The following is a 27,592-nucleotide window of genomic DNA, read 5'->3' as shown; positions in this document are numbered from 1 at the left end:
CAGCAAGTTGCAATATACAGAAATAGGCACTTTTTCATAAACAGGCTCTAATTCATGTTTGATGCACTCTAGATGTACAATTTTTGCTGTGCTGTCTATTTGAGATTAAATGAACACTGTAGACAGTTTTCAGCAAGTTGCAACATTGAAATGCAGAAAAAAACACTTTTCCATAAACAAGCTCTAAATCATGTTTGATGCACTCTAGATGTACAATTTTTGCTGTGCTGTCTATTTGAGATGAAATGAACACTATAGACAGTTTTCAGCAAGTTGCAACCACGAAAAACATAAATAAACAGTTTTCCATTTAACAAGGTCTATATCATGTTTGATGCACTCTGTAAGTAATATTTTTTTGCAGTACTGTTTAAACTAGACGCTAAGAACACCGTGGACAATTTTCAGCAAGTTGCAACCATGAAATACAGAAATAAAAACTTTTCCATAAACAAGGTCTAAATCATGATTGATGCACTCTGTAAGTAACATTTTTTGTAGTACTGTTTAAACTAGATGATAAGAACACTGTGGACAATTTAGTGTAAGTTGCAACCATGAAAAACATATTTTTTAAAATCTCCATAAACAAGGTCTAAATCATGTTTGATGCACTCTGTGTGTAATTTGTGTTGCACTACTGTTTAAACTAGATGATAAAAACACTGAGGACAATTTTCAGCAAGTTGCAACCATGAAATACAGAAATAAACACTTTTCAAAAAACATGGTCTAATTCATGTTTGATGCACTCTGTAAGTAAATTGCTCTAAAGTACTGTTTAAACTAGATGATAGGAACACTGTGGACAATTTTCAGCAAGTTGTAACCATGAAAAACAGAAATAAACACTTTTCCATAAACAAGGCCTAAATCATGTTTGATGCACTCTGTAAGTAAATTGTTTCAAAGTAGTGTTTATACTAGATGATAGGAACACGGTGGACAATTTTCAGCAAGTTGCAACCATGAAATACAGAAATAAACTATTTTCCATAAACAACATCTAAATCATGTTTGATGCACTCTGTATATGTGTATGTAAATAAACAGTTTTCCATCATATTGGTTGAGGGATTTCTCCACTAGTTACCACAGCGACATAGTCATAACTGCTAAACGCCACCTATTTCCACAATTTCCCTTCTTAAAATCTGATTTTAAAGTGAACCCTAATCTTAACCACACTGCTAACATTGTGCCTAACCTTATACTCCGATTTATTTCATGAATTTGCACAATATAGCCACGATTTTGAATGTGTTTGTGGTTGAATGTGTTTGACGTAAAACGATGTTCAAGACTCTCCAGCACAGTAAGTGTCGGTAATGTACCATTAATGTTGGATGCCAACCGCACCAAAAAAATACCTACGAAGAAGAAAATGAACACTGACGTCATTCAGCGTCACGGAGTGGCCTGTTAGTACTTTATGTAGCGGTGGCTATGGTAATATAATATTTCTAAATATAGTTACATCATTCACTATGCCTCCGAAGAAACCAGCTCAAGCTGCCACGGGTAGTAAAAAAACGCAAGAAAAGAAGAAGGAAAAGATAATTGAGGTGAAATCCCTTTCGCGCACCATAGTCAAATTAAATGGGATAATGCTAAGCTAGTTTGCTAGCTACAAGAGTAATTGGTAGCTAGCTAAATTACAGTAACGTCCAAAGGTTATTTTGTGAAGCTAGCTAGTGAGTTAGACAGAACGTTAGATGCTAGCTAGTTATACCACGGATTGTTGAACGCACTTTCCAAACCGTTATATTTGCTTGGTACCAAACGGACAAACGTAGCGTTCTTATGCTAACCCCTTTTTAAGAACGTGGTAGCTACTGGTATCTAACTTGTGCTTGCATGTTGTAGCTAGTTAGCTGCAGACAGTAGCTAGCAAAGGTTACAAACTTATTTATTCGAATTAATGTTAGCTAGGTTGTGTGATCGTCTGTCCACGGCTTGAATGAACTGCTTAATTAACGTTAGTAGTTGTAACACAAATGGCTAGCTAGTTATTATGTCTAATCTTTGTTGGTACAGTAAGTTAGCTAGTTAGTCAGCTACTATAACTACTTAGCTAGCGCCATAAACCGTATTATTTTGTCGTTCAGAGGTTTCTTCTTGGTAGCCTGCCAACTAACAACGTTTAACGTCATGTTCTTATTAAATTGTTGATATTCCATTTGTTTATTTTTTATGTAGGACAAGACATTTGGGTTGAAGAACAAAAAGGGTGGAAAACAACAGAAATTTATCAAGAATGTCTCTCAGCAAGTCAAGCAAGTTCCTGGTAGTAAGGTAAGTAGGACCAATCAGGCCTACAGTCTTGTTGTTTCTCAGTGAATGACCACTGGCTTGACTTGTAATTTCAACAGAAATGTTTGCCATTAGTGCATCATCAACCTATAGCCATAAGAACCAGGCTTTTGTTCTCGTGTCTTCTCTCTGGTCAGAATGTACCCCATTCATAGACATTAATTGCTTTAGGGCCTATTGATAATAGTATCATCTGACCGGGGGAGTTTTGTTAAGATCCCTGGCGCTTGCTGTTAACATTAACATGCATCACTTCTGGTAGTGTTTTGGAAACATAAGGAACGTTTCTTCCATACCAGTAAAGAAAATTAAACAAAATGTTAAATATCTACACACTTTATATGGTTAGTGTTCCCACACGGCCATATCTCCATGTTACGGCGCTTGTTTATGGAAGACAGGCTGCGGTCCAAACACTGAAAAGACACACCGTTGTCCACTTATGCTTTATACATTATGCCCCATCGCCATCTTGGAGGGCGGTCCAAATGATTAGCCAAGCAAGGGAAGTTTGCAACGTAAGCCCCTCAGCCCTCGTTTTTAGTCGGCTTTGCGAGTGTACAATTATGTTCACTCCGGGGCCTGAAACTCCCCATTTTTCAAATTGCGAAGATTGTACGTCCGCTTAGAAAAGTCAGCGAAAACGTAAAAACAACAATGGAGAAGTCAACATACAAGTGTAAGTAAAAACGAATGCATACAAGTTAGAAATTGTGCTACTAATGCACATGACGGCACAAACACGTCTCGTAAATATGTTTTTGTTATCTTTTGGAATTTTTTGAAATATTTTTTTTTCCTTCAGACGTTCTATCTAATGTTATTTAGCTAATTAATTTTCTAGCAAGCATACAGTAGGCATATAATAATTATATATTTAATTTAAGTAGGATTGCACTCATAATTGACTGTAGGACATATAAAGCACCCACAAGCTACCGGCGGCTGAAAACACAATCATCACGGGATGAACGAGTGACGAATTTCTGGCCAAGGAAGGTTTAAAAATCGTTCCTTCCCCCCTTGCCCTGCAAGTGTATACAAGTCAGATGTCATAATACGTCATCAGAAGTGTACACTTAATTTGAGGGCTGAGGGGATAGGATGTGTCTTTTAAGTGTTTGGACCGCAGACACAGAAGCGACCACCTGTGCTAATTAGCTATCTATAGCGTGCTCCAAACACTTGTGTGTAAGCGTAACTTGGGAAGTGTAGTTTTGCCGGATGGAGCCACCCAAAACTGTATGGATCTGTGCAACACTGCTGCAGTGTAAGTGTATTTTTTATTTGAATGATTCTTTCTCGCTGATGACTAAGGGCCATATGTTTCGAAAGCTGTATTTCAACCGACAATCATTTATGTTTCTAAACTTTAAAACAGTCGGGATTGTAGGTCACATGAGCCAGTCTTTGGCGAAGCTAATCGCTGAAATCTGTTAAGGTCCCCTAGAGTTTGAGAGCTGGTTGGAAACAGTGTGCTTTGCCAGAATGTGGACAGCTAAAGCAACCCGTTGGATTTTACAACACAAGGTAGCTACTACTCACCCCAACGCTAAGCGTTGCATTTTCTTGGGATCCAATGGGCTGTTATAGCATTTGCTGGCCTAGCAGGCTGACGAAAAAGGCAGTTTAATAAAAAACTATCAGTATTTCAGTCTTATCAATTAAACATTTTATCATTTTGGGAACATTTTAAGAGTACAGTGACATATTCCATCATTGGATTGAGGTACATTTTCCCAGCCATATACCGTGCCGGGCTCCACGCTGTCCACATTATGGCATTGCTCTGTTCCAACTAGAGAATACATTTTACGAAAGTCAGGTTCTTATGGCTACATCAATCTATAGATGTTTTCTCGCTAATTTACTTTGAATTTACTTTGAATTGAATCTAGCCTAATTTTTTAGCGTCTTATTTCGGCGTGTGGACTTCCCACACTAGTTGCTAACAATAACATTCCAGAAGACTGAACAATCCCTTTACAAGTCAGAATGTTGAATAAACTTCAGTTGAACTTACTCTGCTGGTTGTCCACTGAGTTCGTCCTTGTGCTGTTGGAAATTTGAGACAAAACATCCACAGAAAAGTATTAAAGACATGCTCCGAAACTTTGGCGAGTAATTGTTGTTGAAACCTCCGACTTTAGGCTGGATGTGTTAATGTGCAGTGATCTATAAGCAGCATTTCTGTCTTACCTCAATTAGCCACGCAATGCCTAGTCTGAAAGACACTTTTCTGGAAGCCGGGCAGTGCCGTTTTCCCCCACCTAGGCCAGCCCCCTAGTAATTCGAGCTTCAGCCATCACAGTCTTGAGTGATAGCTAGCAAGATGCACACAGCAGAGCAATTATGGGATACACATAAACTCAGCATAAAAATAAACGTCCTTTTTTTCAGGACCCTGTCTTTAAAAAATAATTTGTAAAAATCCAAATAACTTCAGATCGTCATTCCACTAGCGGAACCCCCCCGCAACAGCCAGTGAAAGTGCAGGGCGCCAAATTCAAAACATCAAAGATCTCATTAAAGTATTTTACACCATTTTAAAGATACAATTCTTGTTAATCCAGCCACAGTGTCTGATTTCAAAAAGGATTTACAGCGAAAGCACCACAAACGATTTTGTTAGGTCACCACCAAGCCACAGAAAAACCAAGCCACAGAAAAACACATTTTTCCTGACAAAGAGAGGAGTCACAAAAAGCAGAAATAGAGAAAATTAATCACTAACCTTTGATCTTCATCAGATGACACTCATAGGACTTCATGTCACACAATACATGTATGTTTTGTTTGATAAAGAAAGGAGAAAGCAAACCATGCAATAATCTGAGTACAGCCTTTACACAACAAAGCAGCCAACAAGATATCTGCCATATTGGGTAGTCAACATTACTCAAATAGCATTTTAAATATTCACTTACCTGTGATGATCTTCATCAGAATGCACTCCCAGGAATCCCAGTTCCACCATAAATGTTTGATTTGTTCGATAATGTCCATCAGTTATGTCCAAATATCTTCTTTTGTTAGGGCGTTTGGTGAAAAATCCAAAAGCGTGTTCAGGTCGCGCCGAACGAAAAGTTCGAAAAGTTCCGTTACAGCCCGTAGAAACATGCCAAACTAAGTATATGGAATCAATCTTTTGGATGTTTTTAACATAACTTAATTAATGTTCCAACCGGACAATTCCTTTGTCTGTACAAATGAAGTGGAACGTAACTACCTTTCATGTGAGCGCTCCAGACCGAGGCTGTGACACTCTGCCAGACCACTCACTCAAAGAGCTATTATGAGCCCCTCCTTTAGAGTGGAATCCTCGTAACAGTTTCTAAATACTGTTGACATCTAGTGGAAGCCATAGGAAATGAAACATAACTAATATCCCACTATCTTCAATGGGGGCTGAGTTGAAAAACTACAAACCTCAGATTTCCCACTTCCTGGTTGGATTTTTTTCTCAGGTTTTTGCCTGCCATATGAGTTCTGTTATACTCACTCATTCAAACAGTTTTAGAAACTGTTTTCTATCCAAATTGACTAATTATATGCATATTCTAGCTTTTACGGCTGAGTAGCAGGCAGCTTAATTTGGGCAAGTTTTTCATCCAAGCTACCCAATACTGCCCCCTACCCCAAAGAAGTTAAACACTGTTTCCCATTGCTTGTTCAATGAACCATAAACAATTAATGATCATGCACCTGTGGAACGGTCGTTAAGACACTAACAGCTTACAGACGGTAGGCAATTAAAACTTTGGACACTAGAGGCCTTTCTACGGACTCTGGAAAAACACCAAAAGAAAGATGCCCAGGGTTGCTGGTCATCTGCGTGAATGTGCTTTGGGCATGCTACAAGGAGGCATGAGGACTGCAGATGTGGCCAGGGCAATAAATTGCAATGTCCTTGCTGTGAGACGTCTAAGACAGCACTACAGGGAGACAGGACGGACTGCTGATCGTCCTCACAGTGGCAGACCACGTGTATCAACATCTGCACAGGATCGGTACATCCTAACATTACACCTGCGGGACAGGTACAGGATGGCAACAACAACTGCCCGAGTTACACCAGTAACGCACAATCCCTCCATCGGTGCTCAGACTGTCCGCAATAGGCTGAGAGGCTGGACTGAGAGCTTGTAGGCCTGTTGTAGGCAGGTCCTCACCAGACATCACCGGGTTGTGCACAAACCCGCCGCTGCTGGACCAGACAGGACTGGCAAAAAGTGCTCTTTACTGATCAGTTGAGGTTTTGTCTCACCAGGGCTGTTGGTCAGATTCACGTTTATCGTCGAAGAAATGGCCGCTACACTGAGGCCTGTTCTCTGGAGTGGGATCGATTTGGAGGTGGAGGGTCCGTCATGGTCTGGGGTGGTGAGTCACATCATCATTGGACTGAGCTTGTTGTCATTGCAGGCAATCTCAACGCTGTGCGTTACAGGGAAGACCTCCTCCCTCATGTGGTACCCTTCCTGCGGGATCACCACCCTGACATGACCCTCCAGCATGACAACGCACCAGACATACTGCTCGTTCTGAGCGTGATTTCCTGCAAGACAGGAATGTCAGTGTTCTGCCATTGCCAGCGAGGAGCCTGTATCTCAATCCCATTGAGCACGTCTGGGACCTGTTGGAAATTAATTTCATAATTTCTGTTAATGTAATTTATTTAGGCATAGTTTTTTAAAATATTTTATAAATCAAATAAAAATCAGCATATCAGCCTGGATCCGAATGTCACTTTAGCGTGTTTGTGCGCATCACTTGCATCTGTGCGAGACGAGTGGGTCATTGCTCAAGGAGAGCGAGACAGTCGGACATTGAAGAAGCAGGCCTAAACTATAAAATACGTTAAAGAACAGACTAATAACTACTAGCCAATTCAAACATATCTTGTACCCTCTAGGTAACTGTTTTGCCATTATTAGCATGTATTCATGTTTTTGTCATGTCCCCAAAAACTTTCCACCGCCGACACACACGAATATGGCCATTCACAGTTGATTTACATTTAACGATTCATATGATTCATTTAAACGATTCTTTGACAAATCAAATTATTGTATCATTTGGTTCAGTCGTGGTGAATCTAAATAATAATTGGAACTGCGAACAGTAATTTTAGGAAAAAACCATACCTTTTGCCTTTTGGTTTATGTGGCTTCAACTTGTTTAGTAGATACTTCCAAGTAGATTTTGGGATAATGTTGGGACATTGCAGGCTGACTAGCATCTAGTTGCAAAGTAAATAGTTCTAAGGCAGCTAAGATAAATGATTAAACTAGAAAAAATGGATTTCCTAAATTTGTGGGCTTGCTTCAGATGAATCAAACATATTTGTAACCTACCATAGCCATTTGATCTTTGATATATTGAATGAGATCATTATTTCAAGAGAAAATATTTGGTTGTAATGTTGCAATGTTTTACATCAAGGATGGTCAAATCGATTATTGGTCACATACGTGTTTAGAAGATGTTATTGCGGGTGTAGTGAAATGCTTTTTTCTCTAGCTCCAACAGTGCAGTAATATCTAACAATTTCACAATACACACATCTAAGTAAAGGAATTAAGACTAAAAAATATTTGAATGAGCAATGTCAGCGTGGCAAAGACTAGGATACAGTACAATAGAATAAAGTACCATATATACATATGAGATGGTAATGCAATAAATGTAAACATTAGTGGCCAGTGATTTCAAATCCTCTGTATATAGGGCAGCAGCCTCCGTGCTGGTGATTGCTATTTAAGTCTGATGGCCTTGAGATAGAAGCTGTTTTTCAGTCTCTCAGTCCCAGCTTTGATGTACCTGTACTGACCTTGCCTTCTGGATGATAGCGGGGTGAACACGCAGTGGCTTGGGTGTTTGTCCTTGATGATATTTTTGGCCTTCCTGTGACATCGGGTGCTGTAGGTGTCCTGGAGGGCAGGTAGTTTGCCCCCGGTGATGCGTTGGGCAGACCGCACCGCCCTCTGGAGAGACTTACGGTTGTGGGTGGTTCAGTTGCCATACCAGGCGGTGGTACAGCCCAACAGGATGCTCACAATTGTGCGTCTGTAAAAGTTTGAGGGTTTTAGGTGCTAAGACAAATTTCTTCAGCCTCCTGGGGTTGAAGAGGCACTATTCCGCCTTCTTCACAACTATCTGTGTGGGTGGCCCATTTCCGTTTGTCAGTGATGTGTATGCCGAGGAGCTTGAAGCTTTCCACCTTCTCCACTGCAGTCCCGTTGATGTGGATAGGGGGGTGTTCTCTCTGCTATTTCCTGAAGTCCACGATCAGCTCTTTTGTTGTGTTGACGTTGAGTGAGGTTATTTTCCTGGCCCCACACACCCAGGGCACTCACCCACCTCCCTGTAGGCTGTCTCGTCATTGTTGGTAATCAGGCCGACTACTGTTGTCATCTGAAACTTGATTGAGTTGGAGGCGTGCGTGGCCATGCCAGTCATGGGTGACCAGGAAGTCCAGGGGTGGGGGGGGGGGGGGGGGCTGTGCACGCACCCTTGTGGGTGCCCGGTGTTGAGGATCAGCGAAGTGGAGGTGTTGTTTCCTTCCTTAGCCACCTGGAGGTGGCCCGTCAGGAAGTCCCCAGGACCCAGTTGCACAGGGTGGGGTTCAGACCCAGGGCCTCAAGCTTAATGATGAGCTTGTTGGGTACTATGGTGTTGAATGCTGAGCTATAGTCAATGAACAGCATTCTTACATAGGTATTCCTCTTATTCAGATGGGATAGGGCAGTGTGCAGTGCGACGGCGATTGCATTGTCTGGATCTATCGGGGCGGTAAGCAAATTGAAGTGGGTTTAGGCTGTCAGGTAAGGTCGACTTGATCCTTGACTAGTCTCTCAAAGCACTTCATGATGACAGGAGTGAGTGCTCCAGGAGATCCAATGGATGTGTATGCTTTTATTCTAGTCCCCCTCTAACAAATATTTTAGAAATAACTGCAACACTGGCTCTGTGTTTGATCAAAAGCCTGCACACCCAGAAGCTCTCCAGACTGAGGGTTGACCACATGTTTTATACTGTTGCCTGAAAGCTATTCTACTTTGGGGGGGGGGTGTTAACTTCTTATGGCTGAGATCCCGTTACCGGGAGCGATATAACAACAACCAGTGATAGTACAGGGCGCCATAGTCAAAAGAACAGAAATCTCATAATTAAAATTCCTCAAACATGCATGTATCTTATATCGTTTTCAAGGTAGTCTTGTTGTTAATCCCACCACAGTGTCCAATTTCAAATAGGATTTACGAGGAAAGCACCACAAACGATTGTTAGGTCACCAACAACTCACTAAAATACACAGCCAATTTTACCAGCCAAAGAGAGAGAGAAAAAACACATAAAATTAATCACTAACCTTTGATAATTTTCATCAGATGACACTCATAGGACTTCATGTTACACAATACATCCATGTTTTGTTTGATAAAGTTCATATTTATATCAGAAAATCTGAGTTCACATTGGCGTATTAGATTCACTAGTTCCAAAAACATCCAGTGATTTTGCATAGCCACATCATTCAACAGAAATACTCATCATAAATGTAGATGATTATACACATGGAATTATAGATATAGCTCTCCTTAATGCAACCACTGTCAGATTAAAAAAAAAAACTTTACGGAAAAAGAAACGCATGCAATAATCTGAGACGGCGCTTAAAAGTAAAAACTCCACAGCCGCAAAGATGGCGTCAACATAAACAAGAAATTACATGATAAATATTCCCTTACCTTTTGATGATCTACATCAGAAAGCACTCCAGGAATCCCAGGTCCACAATAAATGTTTTAATTTTAATTTGTTTTGTTCGAAAATATCCGTTATTTATGTCCAAATACCATCTTTTGTTAGCGCGTTTCAGCGTTATATCGGACAAAAACTTCAAAAAGTGATATTACCGGTGGAAGAAACATTTCAAACTAAGTACAGAATCAATCATTAGGATGTTTTTAACATATAGCTTCAATAAAGTTCCAACCGTCTGTTGAAGGAATTTAATTCCTCTGTTTTAATTCCCAATTAAAATTAAACACTCTGTCAATTCCTAAGAATTTGTAAGACCCTTATTTTATAGGAATGGACAGAGCCCGGTCTTAAAAGTCAAGTAACAGCCTTTAATCAAGAGAGTACTGAGTACATACACATTTTACCACAGGTTATGAACTGAAAATGACGTCAGCGTTTTCTAAATGTTCCGTCTCTTCTTGACACTGGTAGAAAGGCTCTATAGCTCTCAAGCCTTCCCTCCTCGCCTAGAGCCAAGGTCAGTCAGTGTAGATGAGCATTCTAGACCGTCTAGATTCATAGTCTGTTCCTTGGTACAAATGAATGAACTGTCATTGTTCTAAACTCTTGACTACATTCACTACATTTTATTCAATACTGGGAGCAAGAGAGAAAATTCATACATGTACAGTAGCATAATAGTATTCCGATTAGTACATCCTGATTGAAATGTACACATAATTAGTCATTATAGATAAAAAAAATTCCCTTAACACCGGCGTACTCCTTCTTGTCTTCGTGAGCAATGGAACGCAAGTGACTTCCATGAGGAATAAACATGATCAGAAAATGGCTGACTGCCAGACACTTGACTGATTCTGCTATCATTCATTCCCACAACATCATAGAAGTCTCATTCTAATTTCTATTGATGGTTGACATCTAGTGGAACCCCTAGGCAGTGCAACATCATTCATATCTCAAGGGGATTTCATTGGGGACTTTGGTGAATACATACAAAGCTCAGATTTCTGACTTCCTGTTTTGATTTCAACTCAGGATTTTGCCTGCCAATATGAGTTATGTTATACTCAGACATCATTCAAACAGTTTTAGAAACTTGAGTGTTTTCTATCCAATACCAATAAGAAAATGCATATATTAGAAACTGACTGAGGAGCAGGCCGTTTACTTTTGGCACCTTATTTTTTACTTGTGCATAAGGCATATGCACATGCATATGCATATGCAAGCTTTTTCAAGCAGAAATTTGCTTCCTGCAACACTAACTCAATAAAGTTCTGGGACACTGTAAAGTCCATGGAGAATAAGAACACCTCCTCCCAGCTGCCCACTGCACTGAAGATAGGAAACACTGTCACCACTGATAAATCCATCATAATTGAGAATTTCAATAAGCATTTTTCTACGGCTGGCCATGCTTTCCACCTGGCTACTCCTACCCCTGTCAACAGCACTGCACCCCCAACAGCAACTCGCCCAAGCCTTCCCCATTTCTCCTTCTCCCAAATCCATTCAGCTGATGTTCTGAAAGAGCTGCAAAATCTGGACCCCTACAAATCAGCCGGGCTAGACAATCTGGACCCTTTCTTTCTAAAATTATCTGCCGAAATTGTTGCCACCCCTATTACTAGCCTGTTCAACCTCTCTTTCGTGTCGTCTGAGATTCCCAAAGATTGGAAAGCAGCTGCGGTCATCCCCCTCTTCAAAGGGGGGGACACTCTTGACCCAAACTGCTACAGACCTATATCTATCCTACCATGCTAAGGTCTTCGAAAGCCAAGTCAACAAACAGATTACCGACCATTTCGAATCTCACCATACCTTCTCTGCTATGCAATCTGGTTTCAGAGCTGGTCATGGGTGCACCTCAGCCACGCTCAAGGTCCTAAACGATATCTTAACCGCCATCGATAAGAAACATTACTGTGCAGCCGTATTCATTGATCTGGCCAAGGCTTTCGACTCTGTCAATCACCACATCCTCATCGGCAGACTCAACAGCCTTGGTTTCTCAAATGATTGCCTTGCCTGGTTCACCAACTACTTCTCTGATAAGAGTTCAGTGTGTCAAATCGGAGGGTCTGTTGTCCGGACCTCTGACAGTCTCTATGGGGGTGCAACAGGGTTCAATTCTTGGACCGACTCTCTTCTCTGTATACATCAATGAGGTCGCTCTTGCTGCTGGTGAGTCTCTGATCCACCTCTAGGCAGACGACACCATTCTGTATACTTCCGGCCCTTCTTTGGACACTGTGTTAACAACCCTCCAGGCAAGCTTCAATGCCATACAACTCTCCTTCCGTGGCCTCCAATTGCTCTTAAATACAAGTAAAACTAAATGCATGCTCTTCAACCGATCGCTACCTGCACCTACCCGCCTGTCCAACATCACTACTCTGGACGGCTCTGACTTAGAATACGTGGACAACTACAAATACTTAGGTGTCTGGTTAGACTGTAAACTCTCCTTCCAGACCCATATCAAACATCTCCAATCCAAAGTTAAATCTAGAATTGGCTTCCTATTTCGCAACAAAGCATCCTTCACTCATGCTGCCAAACATACCCTTGTAAAACTGACCATCCTACCAATCCTCGACTTTGGCGATGTCATTTACAAAATAGCCTCCAATACCCTACTCAACAAATTGGATGCAGTCTATCACAGTGCAATCCATTTTGTCACCAAAGCCCCATATACTACCCACCATTGCGACCTGTACACTCTCGTTGGCTGGCCCTCGCTTCATACTCGTCGCCAAACCCACTGTCTCCATGTCATCTACAAGACCCTGCTAGGTAAAGTCCCCCCTTATCTCAGCTCGCTGGTCACCATAGCATCTCCCACCTGTAGCACACGCTCCAGCAGGTATCTCTCTCTAGTCACCCCCAAAACCAATTCTTTCTTTGGCCACCACTCTTTCCAGTTCTCTGCTGCCAATGACTGGAACGAACTACAAAAATCTCTGAAACTGGAAACATTTATCTCCCTCACTAGCTTTAAGCACCAACTGTCAGAGCAGCTCACAGATTACTGCACCTGTACATAGCCCACCTATAATTTATCCCAAACAACTACCTCTTTCCCAACTGTATTTAATTAATTTATTTATTTTGCTCCTTTGCACCCCATTATTTTTATTTCTACTTTGCACATTCTTCCATTGCAAAACTACCATTCCAGTGTTTTATTTGCTATATTGTATTTACCTTGCCACCATGGCCTTTTTTGCCTTTACCTCCCTTCTCACCTCATTTGCTCACATTGTACATAGACTTGTTTATACTGTATTATTGACTGTATGTTTGTTTTACTCCATGTGTAACTCTGTGTCGTTGTATCTGTCGAACTGCTTTGCTTTATCTTGGCCAGGTCGCAATTGTAAATGAGAACTTGTTCTCAACTTGCCTACCTGGTTAAATAAAGGTAAAATAAATAAATAGAAAATAAATATGTTTTCTCCATTTGCAATATGATTTCATAGGAAGTCAAAAGTCGAAAATGTGAACTTTTTTTCAAAAACGTATCACCCCCTCTTTCGCTTTTTGTCAATTAATCATGTGTAAGAACTGTAGAATATACTTTTGTCAACTTTTATAATTTTTTATTTTATTTTTTACTTGTGTATATGTTTTGTCCATTTGTAATATGATTTCATAGGAAGTCAAAAGTCACTTTTTGGCCAAATGCCATAAGAAATGTCCAAATGCAATATGAAAGATTTGAAAATGCCAAATCAGGATGTTATGTCCTTTTGCCATTTACCATCACAATTTTGTAATGCTCAAAAATACTGCAGAAATGCAAAATTGACTGACCTGATGAACACAGGATGGCCGGGCAGTGATAGTTGCTCCTTTGCATCGCTCGTTGTGTTGATTTCATCATGTCCAATTGGTGATGTTTTTTTCACTATTGAATCATATTGCAAATGCACGTGCATTTGCAATATGTTTCAATGGGCATGTACCATCACAAATTTGGCATGCTCAAAAAACCTGCATGAATGCGAAATTGACTGGCCCGATGAACTCGGGATGGCTGGGCAGTGATTCTGGTTCCTCTCAATCGCTCGTTAGGGTTGATTTCAGAATGTCACTTTGGTGATGGTACCTCACTGTTTAAACATATTGCAAATGGACAAGAGTCACCAGCAAGTCACCGTCCATCAGTCAATTAGATATCATTCTGACACCAAACTGATACCAAACCCACTTTTTCCAACTCGTTCAGTAGCCAACTATCACATACTTCAGAGCTGGCCCAAAATTCACAAGCCTTCTGTTCAAACCATAATAAAAACGTAAAACACATAGTTACGTACTAGCTGCGGTTCCAGTCCTGACATTATGTGAGGCGACCCCGAATCCCAAGTTTTGGCTCAATAGGTCATTTGGTGCCCAAGCAAGACCCTAATTGGGGCTGAAAATCCATGCCTTGCTACGGGGTCCTTGAATGAGCAATCGGACAGGAACGTTGGGGTCCGTCTATATGGGCCAAGGCGGTCGTAATGCACCTAGTCTTGCGACTCTGGGACATTTCTAAATGTCGTCATTTTCGTGATGCATAAATGAATTGAAGTTATTGCAAATGTACGAGGCTGTTTCTTGGTCTGAGAACCTTCTAGAGCCACATAACTCACCACGCACTATCTACCTGAGGTCTAGAACAGGTTTCTAAAGTTTCGGAACTCTAGGTCTGACGGTTCTTTAAAAGTTCCAACAAGGTTAACTAATGCAGGCAGTGTATGTCTCTACGCACCCCAATGTGTCCCTCCTTCCAAGCTGTGTGTGTGATTTAGTTTTTCTTTGACATTTTATGGGAAAAATGATTGATTTACAGTTCATGGGGGTTGCCTAATCACACACATGAAGTTTTGGAAAGATCTGACTTTTTTAACCCTTCGAAACAGCCCCTATGACACTAATTATGGCACTTCTGGTTGGCACAGGAAGCTATAAGTAAACACATATCCTCACTGGGGTATGCCTTTACAGAATCCTGAGTTTTAAGTGTGTACGTTAAGAACTGACCGATTTACACAGGGTTGAATGCACTATTTATCACAAACTGCTGGTTGGGTATGGAAAAACACGTTTAGGGTGATTTTAACCACTTCCGGTTGTGTTAATGATTAGTTATTGGAGAAACAAGACCAAGATGAGACTCTGGACAAGGCGGATACGGTATATTAAAGGCTGTTTATTCAAGCATAATAATATCTGGCAAACGTGCAGCACGGCTCCTATTCGTCCAACCCTTAGGGAGCTTTCGGAAAAAGAGGGCTACAACATATTTGGGCAGTTCATTTATACATTGAAATGACGTAGGTAGATTCTGGTAGTCTTGGCTCCTGGTTGGTTGTTCGTAGGTGATAGACAGTCCTCTCCAGCCTGGTGTCAGTATCCCATTGGTTCTTGACAGAGTTCTTTGTCTTTGGAGCCCATCCCAAAGGGTTTTGAGCAGTGTATATTTATGGGTTGTCAGTGTGTTTTATCTTATTCCGCCACCCTGGTGGGGGTTTCCCGTGCAGTTAGTATATTGAGAAACAGAGAGAGAGGGAGGGTATAACACAGAGTACAAGCCAAAATTGTATGGTTAAGCCCAGGCAGACAACAGTCAGTGAATGCGTCATTACATGTTTTAATATGTTATTACAACAGTTGCTTCAGGAAGCTTAGAATCGACACAGGTACTTTTCTCATGGTCGCTGCGCTTAGACCGAGCGAGCTACGGTCAAGCGGGATATCTCGTTGAACTCGGCACGGCCTAGAGATTATGGTAATGCCATTGCCTGCTCTCTGTGTCTTTAAGCACCGCACTTTGTCACTCCATACTTGCTGTGTGTGTGTGAGAGAGCTTTTCTTTGATATCTGTTGGGAGAAACTGATTTACAGTTCATGAGGGTTTCCTAATCACACATATGAAGTTTTAAAAAGATCAGACCTTTTTAACCCTTCGTAACAGCACCTATGACACCCGTTTAAGGCACTTCCGGTTGACACAGGAAGCTGAAAGTGAACACCTATCCTCCTTGGGGTAGGCAATTATAGAATTTTGAGTTTTAAGTCTTTATGTTAAGAACTGACTTATTTACGGAGTGTTTAGTGAGTGTGTTATTTCAGAAAATCACAGAAATCTCGCAGAGCTCCGATGCACACTTTAAAAAGATTTGTATGAACACGCTGCAACTGGATCTGTAACTGTTTTTAAAAAAGCTATTTTTGAACATCACCAATTTGACATTGTATGATTTCTCTTAAATGACGATAGATAAATGGCTGGTTCTTTTTTTTATTGACACCGGAGGCTCCTTGACTTTGACGTGAAGCGGAAAAATTATTGCTCTTATTTTCATTTTGGACCATTAATCCCAGAAAAATGGCCATAACTCAAAAACCGTTGAGGCCTAGACGCCATCTTGTTCGGGGCCAACTGCCCATTATGCCAAACCTATGCTCACCAAGTTTCGTCTTCGAAGACTTTTCCGTTTTGGAGATAAGGCCACATCGTGATTTGTGATGTTTTGTACATTTGCAATATGATTCCATTCGCCCTCTTGTGGGATTTATCGGGACAGCGGAAAAATGACCAAAATTTGATTATTTTATAAAAACGGAAACCGAATGTCAGAGTTCATTTGATCACTTTCCGGTAGATCCGGCCCTGCCGTACGGCCCGACGCCTTCCGCGAATTTTACAAACGTTTTCGGACGTCTAGTAAGGGACCGTACATTTGCAATATGGACTTTCTCACTAACCATATGGCGAATGTCAAAATGTTCCCTTAAGGTATATAAGTCCCAATGACAGTTCATTCAACGTTCTTGCTACACAAGGTAAGATAAGGCACCGTCTGGAAAATGTAAATGGATATAAAGCCGGCCTAATCTCAAGCTATTGCTTGCTATTAGGTCAGGAGGTCGGCAAACCTGGATCCTGTTGTGGACTTGTGACTAACTAGCTCCTGTTTTCCTAGGCTGCTGCTGAAGGGGACAAGAACAAAAAGGGTGACAAGAAGAAGGAGTTAGATGAGCTGAACGAGCTTTTCAAGCCAGTGGTGGCTGCTCAGAAAGTCGCTAAAGGTGAGGATGGAAGTGTATTCTATATTCAGCTACAAAGTTTCTTCTAGTACAGTTGAAGTCGGAAGTTTACATACACTTAGGTTGGAGTCATTAACTCATTTTTCAACCACTCCTAAAATGTCTTAATAACAAACTAAAGTTTTGGCAAGTCGGTTAGGACGTCTACTTTATTATGCATGGCACAAGTCATTTTTCCAACAATTGTTTACAGACCAGATTATTTAACTTATAATTCATTGTCACAATTCCAGTGGGTCAGAAGTTTACATACACTAAGTTGACTGTGCCTTTTAACAGCTTGGAAAATTCCAGAAAATTACATCATGGCTTTAGAAGCTTCTGATAGGTTAATTGACATAATTTTGAGTCAATTGGAGATGTACCTGTGGATGTATTTCAAGGCCTACCTTCAAACTCAGTGCCTCTTTGTTTGACATCATGGGAAAATCAAAAGAAATCAGCCAAGACCCCAGAAAATGTTTTTGAGACCTCCACAAGTTTGGTTCATCCTTGGGGCAATTTCCAAACGCCTGAATGTACCACGTTCATCTGTACAAAGAATAGTACGCAGGTATAAACATTATGGGACCACGCAGCCTCATACCACTCAAGAAGGTGACGCGTTTTGTCTCTTAGAGATGAACGTATTTTGCTGCGAAAATTTCAAATCAATCCCAGAACAACAGCAAAGGACCTTGTGAAGATGCTGGAGGAAACCGGTACAAAAGTATCTATATCCACAGTAAAACGAGTCCTATTTCAACGACCTGAAATGCCGCTCAGCAAGGAAGAAGCCACTGCTCCAAAACCAACATAAAAAAGCTTAGGACGTCTACGGTTTGCAACTGCACATGGGGACAACGATCATACCTTTTGGAGAAATTTCCTCTGGTCTGATGAAACAAATGTATAACTTTTTGGCCATAATGATCATTGTTATGTTTGGATGAAAAAGCGGGAGACTTGCAAGCCGAAAAACACCATCCCAACTGTGAAGCACAGGCGTGGCAGCATCATGTTGTGGGGGTGCTTTGCTGCAGGAGGAACTAATGCACTTCACAAAATATAAGGAAAATTATGTGGATATATTAAAGCAACATCTCAAGACATCAGTCAGGAAGTTTAAGCTTGGCCGCAAATGGATCTTCCAAATGGACAATGACCCCAAGCATATTTCTAAAGTTGTGGCAAAATGGCTTAACTTCTTAGGGATGAGACGGGCTGAAATCCTGTTAACGGGATCAATTTAACAACAGCCAGTGAAAGTGCAGGGTGCCAAATTCAAACAGAAATCTCATAATTAAAATTCCTCAAACATACAAGTATTATACACCATTTTAAAGATAAACTTGTTAATCTCACCACAGTGTCCGATTTAAAAAAATAAATAATAATAATAAAAAAAAAAAAGCCTTTATGACAAAAGCATACCATGCGATTGTTAAGTCAGCACCTAGTCACAGAAAAACACAGCCATTTTTCCAGCCAAACAGAGGAGTCACAAAAGGCAAGGATAAAATGAATCACTAACCTTTGACGATCTTCATCAGATGACACTCATAGGACTTCATGTTACACAATACATGTATGTTATGTTCGATGAAGTTCATATTTATATCCAAAAATCTCAGTTTACATTGGCGTGTTATGTTCAGTAATGTTTTGCTTCTAAAACATCTGGTGATTTTGCAGAGCCACATCAATTTACAGAAATACTCACCATAAATGTTAATGAAAATACAAGTGTTATACATGGAATTAAAAATATACTTCTCCTTAATGCAACCGCTGTGTCAGATTTCAAAAAAGCTTTACGGAAAAGGCACACCATGCAATAATCTGAGTACAGCGCTCAGGAACAAAAACAAGCCATACAGATACCCACCATGTTGTGGGAGTCAACAGAAGTCAGAAATATTAACTTTAATATAAATATTAACTTACCTTTTATCATCTTCATCAGAACGCACTCCCAGGAATCTTAGTTCCACAAATGTTTTTTTATTTTATTTTTTTAATTAAGTCCATTTATGTGCAAATACCTCCTTTTTTGTTCGTGTTTAGTTCACAAATCCAAATTCATGAGGCGCAGGCACTTAGTCCAGACAGTCAAAAAAGTTATATTACAGTAAGTAGAAACATGTCAAACAATATATAGAATAAATCTTTTGGATGTTTTATGTTAAAATCTTCAATAATATTTCAACCGGATAATTCCTTTGTCTTTCGAAATGAAAAGGAATGCAGCTCATGGCATTCTGCCAGACCCCTTAGTCAAACAGCTCTTTTTCACTCCCCCTTCACAGTAGAAGCCTGAAACAAGGTTCTAAAGACTGTTGACATCTAGTGGAAGCCTTAGGAAGTGCAATCGGATCAAATTTACACTATCTTGGATAGGCAACGACTTGAATACCTACAAACCTCAGATTTCCCACTTCCTGGTTGGATTTTTTTCTCTGGTTTTTGCCTGCCATATGAGTTCTGCTATACTCGCATACATCATTCAAACAGTTTTAGAAACTTCTGAGTGTTTTCTATCTAAATGTACTAATACTATGCATATCCTAGCTTCTGGGCCTAAGTTGCAGGCAGTTCACTCTGGGCACCTTATTCATCCAAGCTACCCCCATCCATAAGAAGTTAAGGACAACAAAGTCAAGGCCACTCCAATACCATCACAAATCCCTGACTTCAATCCCATAGAAAATCTTTGGGCAGAACTGAAAATGCGTGTGCGAGCAAGGAGGTCAACAAACTCCGTTACACCAGCTCTGTCAGGAGGAATGAGCCAAAATTCACCCAGATCTCTGTGGGATGCTTGTGTGTTTGAAATGTTTAACCGAAGTTAAACGCAATGCTTCCAAATACACTCAATTAGTATGTGAACTTCTGACCCACTGGGAATGTGATGGAATAAATAAAAGCTGAAATAAATCATTCTCTTTACTATTATTCTGACATTTCACATGAAATAGTGGTGATCCTAACTGACCGAAGATGGGGAACATTTAATCCTAGTAAAAATAAGGAATTGTGAGGTGAGTTTAAGTGTATTTGGCTAAGGTGTATGTAAACTTCTGACTTCAACTGTACATAGATTCAGAAAATGCCCTGTTTAATCTAAAAGGACGTTTTGCGACCTTACCCTATTGAATGCTTAGGAAACTCATATTGTCAGGATTAATCACTGATTAGGCTTATGCATACTACCCACCACTAATGTTTGTCAATAATTAGAACAGAGCAAAGGTGCAAAAAGGTATTGTGCTATAAACTGAGCATTTTCAGACAATCTTTGTGCACCAGGCAAACTACTGTGTATCCTCAGTCTCGAAAAGCCAACCGGTGTGCATAGTTGCATCATTCCTGTCTTGTGTCGGAGATACTATAAGAGATGTTAAAATTCAAAATAGAAAACTTGGAACATTATTCATTCCATTAGTTCAGTTTTCTCTGGAGGGTTATATCAGGTTTCAATTAACCCAATTTGCAATGTTCGCTCTAAGTTGTCCATGTAAAGAAAAGTTTATTGCAACGTATGAGGGCTCTGTAAAAGAGCTGTCTCAAATTACAAGTTTAACACTAACATGTAAAAGCATTTGTAACAGCGTTAACAAATTTATGTTCACTGTAATGTTAATAAAGTTCTTAAAGATTGTATTGCGTGTTTCAATGAATGAGTTTGTAATGAATGTTAATGTTTGTTGTTGATGTACAGTACCAGTCAAAAGTTTGGCGACACCTACGCATTCAAGGGTTTTCTTTATTTTGACTAGTTTCTACTAGTTTCTACTAGTGAAGACATCAAAAACTGCATAACACATGGAATCATGTCGTAACCAAAATAGTGTTAAACAAATCAGAATATATTTCAAAGTAGCCACCCGTTGCTCGGATGACAGCTTTGCACACTCTTGGCATTCTTTCAACCAGCTTCATGAGGTGGCACCGAGAATGCATTTCAATTAACAGGTGTCCCTTGTTAACCTGTCTAGGACACAGGTTCAGCTAACAGAACCCCCCCCCCCCCCCCCCAACATTCCGCTGACAAGGCAGCGCGGGAAATTAAAAAATATATTTTTGAAATATTTAACTTTCAGACATTAACAAGTCCAATACAGCAAATTAAAGAAACATCTTGTTAATCGACCCATCGTTTCCGATTTTTACAATGTTTTACAGCGAAAACACAACATAGGTTGGATCACCACCAAATCCCCAAAAACACAGCCATTTTTCCCAGCCAAAGATTGGAGATAATTAATCACTAACCTTTGATAATCTTGATAATCTTCATCAGATGACACTCATATGACATCATGTTACACACTACATTTATGTTTTGTTCGATAATATGCATATTTATATCCACAAATCTCGGTTTACATTGGTGCCATGTTCAGAAATGCCTCCAAAATATCCGGAGTAATTACAGAGAGCCACGTCATATAACAGAAATACTCATCATAAACTTTGACGAAAGATACATGTTTTACATATAATTAAAGATACACTGGTTGTTAATGCAACCGCTGTGTCAGATTTTTTTTAAACGTTACGAAAAAAGATGGCGCTCAGAAGTAAATATATTTCTCCGCCATGTTGGAGTCAACAGAGATACGAAGTTGCATCATAAATATTCCCTTACCTTTGATGATCTTTCATCGGAATGCAGTGCAAGGAATCCTAATTGTTGCAATAAATCGTTGTTTTGTTCCATAATGTCCATTACTAGTGTCCAATAAGCTACTTTTGCTAGCACGTTTAGTTCACATGTCCAAAAGCAAGTCCAGGCAGTCCAGGCAAACTCGGACGAAAACTTCAAAAAGTTATATTCCAGGTCGAATAAACTGGTCAAACTAAGTAGAGAATCAATCTTCAGGATGCTATTATCATATATATCCAATAACATTCCAACCGGAACATTCGTTTTTGTCTACAAAGTAATGGAACGCAAGGCGATATAATGACTACTGCGCGTAACCAGGAACTGGCATTCTGCCAGACCAGTGACTCAAAATAGCGGCCATCCGGTCCCACATCACACTAGAGGCTTCATTCCACGTTCTACTGACTGTTGACATCTAGTGGAATGCGTAGAAAGTGCGAACAGATCCATATCTTATTTGGATGTGAATAGGCGATGAGTTGAAAATCAACCAGCCCCAGAATTTCTACTTCCTGTTTGGAAGTTTGCCTGCCCTATGAGTTCTGTTATGCTCACAGACATAATTCAAACAGTTTTAGAAACTCCAGAGTTTTTCTATCCAATAGTAATAATAATATGCATATATTAGCATCTGGGACAGAGTAGGAGGCAGTTCACTATGGGCACGCAATTCATCCAAAGTGAAAATGCTGCCCCCTATCTTTAAAAGGTTAAATGTGAATTTGTAGTATTTATTTTCTCTAATGCATTTGAGCCAATCCGTTGTTGTGACAAGGTAGGGGTGGTATACAGAAGATAGCCATATTTGGCAAAATACCAAGTACATATTATGGCAAGAACAACTCAAATAAGCAAAGAGAAACGACAGTCCATCATTACTTTAAGACATGAAGGTCCGTCAATCGGGAAAATGTAAGTGCAGTCGGGAAAAACCATCAAACGCTATTATTAAACTGGCTCTGATGAGGATCACCACAGGAAAGGAAGACCCAGAGTTACCTCTGCTGCAGAGGATAAGTTTGTTAGAGTTACCAGCCTCTGAAATTGCAGCCCAAATAAATGCTTCACAGAGTTCAAGTAACAGACACATCTCAACATCAACTGTTCAGAGGAAGCTGTATGAATCCGGCCTTTATGGTGGAATTGCTGCAAAGAAACCACTATTAAAGGACACCAATGAGAAGAAACGACTTGCTTTGTCCAAGAAACACGGGCAATGGACATTAGACCAGTAGAAGTCTGTCCTTTGGGCTGCTGAGTCCAGATTTGTGATTTTTGGTTCCAACCCCCATGTCTTTGTGATGCGCAGAGTAGGTGAACGGATGATCTCCGCATGTGTGGTTCCCACCATGAAGTGTGGGGGCGCTTTGCTGGTGACACAGATTTATTTAGAATTCAAGGCACACTTAACCAGCATGGCTACCGCAGCATTCTGCTGCGATACGCCATCCCATCTGGTATGCGCTTAGTGGGACTATAATTTGCTTTTCAACAGGACAATGACGCAACACATCTCCAGGTTTAAGGGCTATTTGACCAAGAAAGAGAGGGATGGAGTGCTGCATCAGATGACCTGGCAACCCACAATCACACGACCTCAACCCAATTGAGATCGTTTGGACCGCAAAGTGAAGGAAAAGCAGCCTACAAGTTCTCAGCATGTGGGAAGACTGTTGGAAAAGCATTCCAGGTGAAGCTGATTAAGAGAATGCCAACAGTGCAAAGCTGTCAAGATTCTTTGAAGAATCTAAAGTTTATCAAATATATTTTGATTTAACACTTTTTTTTTTAGTTACTACATGATTCCATGTGTTCATAGTTTTGATGTCTTTTCTGTTATACAAAGTAGAACATTGTGTAATTATACTATTCAATCCACCCATCTGGCAACAGTGGCAGGAAAGACCCTGAGGTAATGAGCGCGAGAAGAAACATACAGTACTTGTTACATTTTCCTCTTAATTCTGCAGGGGTGGACCCAAAGTCAGTTCTCTGTGCCTTCTTCAAGCAAGGCCAATGCACCAAAGGAGACAAGTGCAAGTTCTCCCACGATTTGACACTCGAGAGGAAGTGTGAAAAACGGAGCCTCTACGTTGACAAGAGAGATGACGAGCTTGAGAAAGGTTAGTGTCTTCTAATCATTAGTGTTGTCAGCAGTGAATAAACAGCTGATATCTCTGCTGGGTTTTGTAGAGCTGACTATTTATCCTGTTTTGTATAGACACCATGGATAATTGGGATGAGAAGAAGTTGGAGGAGGTTGTGAACCAGAAGCACGGAGAAGCTGAAAAGAAAAAAGCTCAAAGCTCAAAAACTCAAATTGTATGTTTTGGCACATCACTCTAAAAGCTAAGATTCATCACTACTATACAGTGCATTCAGCAAATGTTCAGACCTCTTCCCTTTTTCCACATTTTATGTTGCAGCCTTGTTCTAAAAGGGATTTAAAAAACAAAAAAACAAATCCTCCTCAATCTACACTCAATATGATTTGGAAAGGCACACACCTGTCTAAGGTCCCACAGTTGACGATGCATGTCAGAGCCATGAGGTCGAAGGAATTGTGAGAGAAACATGAGAAACAAGATTCTCTGGTCTGATGAAACCAGATTGAACTCTTTGGCCTGAATGCCAAGCATAAAATCTGGAGGATACGTAGCACGATCCTGACGGTGAAGCGCTGGGGTGGCAGCACCATGCTGTCGGGATGTTTGTCAGCGGCAGGGACTGGGAGACTAGTCAGGATCGAGGCAAAGATGAACGGAGCAAAGTACAGAGAGGTCCTTGATGAAAACCTGCTCCAGAGCGCTCAGGACTTCTGACTGGGCTGAAGGTTCACCTTCCAACAAGACATCAACCCTAAGCACACAGCCAAGACGAGTGGCCTCGGGACACGTCTGAATAACCTTGAGTGGCCCAGCCAGAGTCCGGATTTGAACCCGATCGAACATCTCTGGAGAGACTTGAAAATAGCTGTGCGGCGATGCTCCCCATCCAACCTGAGATGATGATCTGCAGTGAAGAATAGGACAAATTCCCCAAATACAGGCATGCAAAGCTTGTAGTGTCATACCCAAGAAGACTAGAGGCTGTAATCGCTGCCAAAGGTGCTTCAACAAAGTACTGAGTAAAGGGTCTGAATACTTATGTAAATGTGATATTTCAGTTTATTTTCAATCAATTTGCAATTTGTGAAGATAGATTTTATTTTTTTTAATAAGGCTGTAATGTAACAAAATGTGGAAAAAGTCAAGGGGTCTGAATACTTTCTGAATGCAATAGACTTACTTCTGCCTTTATCATCTTGTAGGTTTGCAAGCATTTCCTTGATGCCATTGAAAACAACAAATATGGTTGGTTTTGGGTATGTCCTAGTGGAGCTGACACTTGTATGTACCGCCATGCATTGCCTGCTGGGTTTGTGCTCAAGAAAGACCAGAAGAAGGATGAGAAGGAAGATGAAATCTCAATGGAAGAGTTGATAGAGAATGAGGTAGATTTGACCACTTTCACTAAAATTCATGTTCCTACTTGAGATTTGTCTTATTATTATTTAGCCCATATTACTCTTCAAGCCACAATGTTTGTTTCAATCGGCAGCCCTGCTACTTTATCCACTCTGAAATACATAAAGAGCTATGGATGCCAGGACTGTCTGTCAACTCTGTTAATGTTTGAGATCACTCAGTGACCAACATATTAAAAAAAATCTAACTTCAATAACAGTGCTGAGATTAAGAAATGTTACAAAAAAATGACTTTGTCTGTCAGCGATCTGCCCTAGGACCAAATGTCACCCGGATAACTCTGGAGACCTTCTTGGCCTGGAAAAAGAGGAAAAGGCAAGAAAAAGTGGCCAAGGCAGAGCAAGACATGGAGAAAAAAAAGGCTGATTTCAACGCTGGCAGGTCCTTTGGGGTGAGCTTTGATTTTGTTTTCTATCAGAGGATGTTGCTAAAGCTCGAAATAATCATGTACAGTGCCTTGCGAAAGTATTCGGCCCCCTTGAACTTTGCGACCTTTTGCCACATTTCAGGCTTCAAACATAAAGATATAAAACTGTATTTTTTTGTGAAGAATCAACAACAAGTGGGACACAATCATGAAGTGGAACGACATTTATTGGATATTTCAAACTTTTTTAACAAATCAAAAACTGAAAAATTGGACGTGCAAAATTATTCAGCCCCTTTACTTTCAGTGCAGCAAACTTTCTCCAGAAGTTCAGTGAGGATCTCTGAATGATCCAATGTTGACCTAAATGACTAATGATGATAAATACAATCCACCTGTGTGTAATCAAGTCTCCGTATAAATGCACCTGCACTGTGATAGTCTCAGAGGTCCGTTAAAAGCGCAGAGAACATCATGAAGAACAAGGAACACACCAGGCAGGTCCGAGATACTGTTGAGAAGCCGGATTTGGATACAAAAAGATTTCCCAAGCTTTAAACATCCCAAGGAGCACTGTGCAAGCGATAATATTGAAATGGAAGGAGTATCAGACCACTGCAAATCTACCAAGACCTGGCCGTCCCTCTAAACTTTCAGCTCATACAAGGAGAAGACTTATCAGAGATGCAGCCAAGAGGCCTATGATCACTCTGGATGAACTGCAGAGATCTACAGCTGAGGTGGGAGACTCTGTCCATAGGACAACAATCAGTCGTATATTGCACAAATCTGCCCTTTATGGAAGAGTGGAAAGAAAGCCATTTCTTAAAGATATCCATAAAAAGTGTGGTTTAAAGTTTGCCACAAGCCACCTGGGAGACACACCAAACATGTGGAAGAAGGTGCTCTGGTCAGATGAAACCAAAATTGAACTTTTTGGCAACAATGCAAAACGTTATGTTTGGCGTAAAAGCAACACAGCTGAACACACCATCCCCACTGTCAAACATGGTGGTGGCAGCATCATGGTTTGGGCCTGCTTTTCTTCAGCAGGGACAGGGAAGATGGTTAAAATTGATGGGAAGATGGATGGAGCCAAATACAGGACCATTCTGGAAGAGAACCTGATGGAGTCTGCAAAAGACCTGAGACTGGGACGGAGATTTGTCTTCCAACAAGACAATGATCCAAAACATGAAGCAAAATCTACAATGGAATGGTTAAAAAATAAACATATCCAGGTGTTAGAATGGCCAAGTCAAAGTCCAGACCTGAATCCAATCGAGAATCTGTGGAAAGAACTGAAAACTGCTGTTCACAAATGCTCTCCATCCAACCTCACTGAGCTCGAGCTGTTTTGCAAGGAGGAATGGGAAAAAATTTCAGTCTCTCGATGTGCAAAACTGATAGAGACATACCCCAAGCGACTTACAGCTGTAATCGCAGCAAAAGGTGGCGCTACAACGTATTAACTTAAGGGGGCTGAATAATTTTGCACGCCCAATTTTTCAGTTTTTGATTTGTTAAAGTTTGAAATATCCAATAAATGTCGTTCCACTTCATGATTGTGTCCCACTTGTTGTTGATTCTTCACAAAAAAATACAGTTTTATATCTTTATGTTTGAAGCCTGAAATGTGGCAAAAGGTCGCAAAGTTCAAGGGGGCCGAATACTTTCGCAAGGCACTGTATTTTGATTGCCGTATCACGAGTTGTTTTTGTTGTGTAGGTAAGCGGCCGTCAAGTATTTGAGTTCTGTCCGGATCTGGCTGATGATGACGATGAGGAGGCTGATGACATAAAATATGTTGAGGACAATGATGACGTTGAGGTAAGCCTGATAAACACTTTTTCCAATAGG

General features: G+C 40.6%; 1 protein-coding gene across 1 annotated transcript in view; it reads left to right on the top strand.

Annotated features, from left to right (window-relative positions):
• The first annotated feature begins 1,357 nt into the window (after positions 1–1,357).
• Positions 1,358–27,592, top strand: part of LOC110490043 (zinc finger CCCH domain-containing protein 15) — a 28,272-nt gene continuing 2,037 nt past the window's right edge. Inside the window, exons 1-8 of the mRNA XM_021563143.3 lie at positions 1,358–1,565; positions 2,200–2,295; positions 17,064–17,169; positions 23,809–23,961; positions 24,060–24,160; positions 25,149–25,331; positions 25,610–25,756; positions 27,461–27,562. Of these exons, the coding sequence (XP_021418818.1) occupies positions 1,488–1,565; positions 2,200–2,295; positions 17,064–17,169; positions 23,809–23,961; positions 24,060–24,160; positions 25,149–25,331; positions 25,610–25,756; positions 27,461–27,562 (966 nt within the window). The 5' untranslated portion in view covers positions 1,358–1,487. The remainder of the gene's footprint in view (positions 1,566–2,199; positions 2,296–17,063; positions 17,170–23,808; positions 23,962–24,059; positions 24,161–25,148; positions 25,332–25,609; positions 25,757–27,460; positions 27,563–27,592) is intronic.

This window comes from Oncorhynchus mykiss, chromosome 15 (assembly GCF_057628025.1).
Source record: "Oncorhynchus mykiss isolate SJ-2025 chromosome 15, ASM5762802v1, whole genome shotgun sequence".
In the NCBI taxonomy this organism is placed as follows: Eukaryota; Metazoa; Chordata; class Actinopteri; order Salmoniformes; family Salmonidae; genus Oncorhynchus; species Oncorhynchus mykiss.
The sequence above is the reverse complement of the archived record's forward strand: the minus strand, read 5'-3'. Positions and strand labels throughout refer to the sequence as shown.